This window comes from Arachis hypogaea, chromosome 3 (genome assembly GCF_003086295.3).
Source record: "Arachis hypogaea cultivar Tifrunner chromosome 3, arahy.Tifrunner.gnm2.J5K5, whole genome shotgun sequence".
Lineage (NCBI taxonomy): Eukaryota > Viridiplantae > Streptophyta > Magnoliopsida > Fabales > Fabaceae > Arachis > Arachis hypogaea.
This window is the reverse complement of record NC_092038.1, coordinates 135,814,193-135,818,174: the sequence shown is the minus strand read 5'-3', so window position 1 is coordinate 135,818,174 and position 3,982 is coordinate 135,814,193. Positions and strand designations below refer to the sequence as shown.

Below are 3,982 nucleotides of genomic sequence, written 5' to 3'. Positions count from 1 at the left end.
ATTTGACTAGATGATCGTGTAAAATTTTGTATATTACTAAGTACTATCACATCAAAATTAAATCATAGGTAATAATAAATAATAATAGGATAGAGTATATTTTTTGTCTTTAAAGTTTACTGAAAATTTTAAAAATATTTTTAAATTTTATTTTGCTTTAACTTTGTCATAAAATTTGTTATTTGCATCAAATATATCTTTAAAAATTAAATTATTAAAAAATTTAGGACTAATCCAACAATAATGTATGATAATTATGTCTAGCTTGTGTTGAAAATCGTTCTTATGAAATTATTGTTGGATTTGTCCTAAATTTTTTAAAAAATTAGCGCTAAGAATATTTGATGTAAATAAAAAAATTTTGGAATAAAATTTAAACAAAATAAAATTTAAAAGTATTTTTAAAATTTTTAACAAATTTAAAAATAAAAAATATACTTTATCCATAATAATAACAAAGTTTATTAATTTATCAAAACTAAACTCTTTTATAATATAAAATTATTATTTAATTATAAAACTTAACCATTAATTTATATATTTGTTATAAAATAATTAAACATTCGAATAATTAAGTTTATCATTTACAATAATCAAAATTTTGACTGTAGTATAATAAATTTTTTTCATAAATACTAAATATGCATTTATACACGATCACATGTTACTGATAATTTGTGTTTACGTAAAATTATTATAAATATGTATATTTTTGGTATAATGTATCAAAATTTAATTATTAAAGACAAAAGAAAATTAACATTCAAATATAAAATAAATTAATTACCAAAATAGCAAAAGTTTTTTTTTTTTTTCAAAAGACTTTTTCTTTCATAATAATCTTTTTTCCGAGAAAAAAAAGCTTATAAGGAATTAAAATGAAGTCCCCGGGGGTAGTGGCATATCACATCTGAGATAATGATACAACCGAAAATCTTGTCCCTTCAAATGATCTTTCTCTCTCTCTCTCTCTCTGTGTGAGTCGCACGTGCCAAAACATAAGCGCAACCTCCTTAATTTTTTGTTATTTTTCTTAGCTACCAATAAAACCATACCCTATTTTTCTTTGTTTCGTGCATGGAATTCTCCTCCAACTACATCACTCAGCACAGGTAAAAATAAAAACCAATTAAAAAAGAAGAAGCCAATTGTTATATTGTTAGCTACCTCTTAATGATTATTAAAATCAGTGATTGATTCAATTGTGTTTGTTCTTGAATGTTGAAGGAAGTTGGTTAGTAAGTAGGAATAGCGGAAGTAGTAGTAGTAGTAGTAGGAGGAGGAGGAGGAGGAGTAGAATGTAGTAGTAATCTTCAAAAAATGTGATCTTTATTTTTGGGGCATTGAATTTCTCGCATTCTATTGGGAAACGGAAATTAAGGGGTCTCGCCCCTTTTTGTGGGTCGGATCTTGTACTTCTTAGAACTGTCACATCTCAAAACACCATTTTTGATTCTCTCTTCTCTTTTCTGCTCATCATCGTCATCGTCACCATCATCAACAACAACAACAACAAACTCTTTTGGTGATCCTCAATTTTGGTCCCTTCATCTCTTTTCTGCAATAAAAATTCCACCTTGTTCTAGTTGATCATATATATATATTCATGTATCATTGCTCTCTAATGATGAATGTTTCATGTTTCATGTTATGCTTTTGCAGTGTTTGATAGAAGGCATGCTTAGCTGATCTTGTTCTGTTTTTGTTTTGGCGCATCAACCAAATCAGATTCATTGATTGGTTGTTGAATAATTTATTGATCAGAATCAGAATAATTGAGATTGGTATGATGATGGAGGAGAGGAAGAAGTTTGTGTGCAAGTATTGCAGCAAGAGGTTTCCATGTGGCAAGTCTCTTGGTGGTCACATCAGGACCCACATCACTGAAGAAAGAACCACCATCAATGCTTCTTCTTCTCCCATTGCTGCTAACACTCATGATCTTCTTCTCAAGAAGAGGAAGAGGGATTCATCATGGCCTACTCAATCTGCTGCTGGTGGTGGTGGTGGTGGTGCTGCTGCTGGTAACAATAATAATAGCCCCATTTATGGGCTAAGGGAGAATCCCAAGAAGACAACAAGGTTTGTGCATATTGATGGTGCTGCTGCCACCAACTTGGCACGTGAGAAGGAAGAAAGGTTCTGCAAGGAATGTGGGAAAGGCTTTCCATCAATGAAAGCTCTGTGTGGCCACATGGCTTGTCACTCTGACAAAGACAAAGACAGAGAGAAATTGGTGGTTATGGCTATGGATGATGATGGTGATGATGATGAATATGGTGATAATAATAGCCAATCTGATGCTGAGAGTTCTGGTGGTGCTGCTGCTTCGTTGCTTCCAAGGAGGAGATCCAAAAGGATGATGAGGTTCAAGAATCTCAGACCCTTTTGTTCTTCTTCTCCATCTGCTTCTGTCTCTGAAGTGGAGCAGCAGCAGGAGGAGCAAGAAGAGGTTGCTAGGATGCTCATGATGCTCTCAAGAGATTCCGGCCGGAGGGGTCGATTCGTGTCTCTTACTGAGTCTTCTGATAACAATTCTGTTGTTCTTAACACCAATAAGGTTGCTGCTGTGACTGTGAGTAATAACAATGGCAGGAAGAACTTTGTGCCTAATGATTCAGATTCAGCTGCTGGGTCTCTGAGGAGTGGCCTCAAGAACAAAATGGTTGATTCAGATGTCTCAATTGATGAATTCAAAGGGTGGAAGAATGTTAAAGATAAAGACAAAGAGAGAAGAAGCAAATACAGTAGTACTGTTGCTTTTGCTGCTGCAGTTAAGGATTTGGAATATGAAACAACAATATCTACTACTGCTACTACAAGGAAGAAGTTTGATTTCAGAAAGAGAGCAAATTATGATTCTCTTATTCACAGTTCAACTGAGGTTCCTACCAAGAATGAAAAAACTGGTTTTGCCAATGATGAATATGATGATTGTTCTTATGATTCAACAGAATATGATGATGTTGATGAAGATGAAGAGAGTGATGAGAACAGCACTGATACTGATACTGATTCATTTCCTGCTCCAAAGGCTCATAGCACTAAGGCCAGCACAAAGGCTAATAAGAAAAAGAAGAACATGACGAAGAAGAAGAAGTTGAAGTCAAAGAAAAGCAAGGAACACGAATGTCCAATTTGCTACAAGATTTTCAAGTCAGGACAAGCATTAGGAGGACACAAAAGATCCCATTTCATTGGAGGTTCATCAGAGGAGAACACTTTGGTCATCAAGCAGCATCATGCTGCTCCTTCTTCTCTTGTTGTTGTTCCTAATTGCCTAATTGATCTCAATCTTCCTGCTCCTGTTGATGACTAATGAAGAAGGACTGCATCAATTTCCATCGTCAACAACATCAAGTTGAAGCAGCAACAACCAAGGTAGATGAAAAGTCTGAAATTTCTTGGAATGTTTTTCTTTTTTTTCCCTTTGTCTTTATCCTTCATATTTCATACCAGGACAGCAATTACTACAATGTATACAGCTAAGAGGGTAAATGATTTTGGTTTCTTAATATTCCCTTTATATCATTCCTTTCATTTGGTAGTAGAAGAAGGTAGGGTCTTTTTTTGTTATCCTTTTCATGTTAATGGAACATGACAATTCCGTAGTTTTAAAATTGAAACTTTTGTTTCTTTTTCTATATCCTACATTATTCTTGTGAGTATTCCATTCCTTTCCTTTTAAGTAATGACTTCATCTCTTCAATTGATTCAAATAATATACTGAATCAACGTCTATCTTTCTTGTTTCTCCACCCTCCTATTGAAATGTCAATGTAACAGAACTTTTACTGCAAAGTTCAGCTTTAAGATCTTAGTTTAGTTCATCTTTGTTATGTGCTGCACTTGAGTTTTTGTTCTTGGGAAGCGTGTTCATTGAAAAAGGATTCTTTAGTACCTCTTATTCTTACTTTTTCGTCGCTTAGTAACTTAAATTACCTAAAAAGTGCATACTCCACTTTCTTAAAGTAGAAGAGTC

General features: G+C 33.5%; 1 protein-coding gene across 2 annotated transcripts; it reads left to right on the top strand.

Annotated features, from left to right (window-relative positions):
- The first annotated feature begins 975 nt into the window (after positions 1-975).
- On the top strand, positions 976-3,688 carry LOC112734144 (uncharacterized). 2 transcript variants are annotated; one of them, XM_025783359.3, is made up of 2 exons: positions 976-1,112; positions 1,663-3,688. In XM_025783359.3, exon 2 carries the CDS (start codon positions 1,787-1,789, stop codon positions 3,317-3,319), a length of 1,533 nt encoding a protein of 510 aa, XP_025639144.1. In that variant the 5' UTR covers positions 976-1,112; positions 1,663-1,786; the 3' UTR covers positions 3,320-3,688. The 2 variants fall into 2 exon arrangements, with proteins under 2 accessions (XP_025639144.1, XP_025639145.1); XM_025783360.2 differs by having other exon boundaries at positions 1,061-1,525.
- The last annotated feature ends 294 nt before the right edge of the window (positions 3,689-3,982 follow it).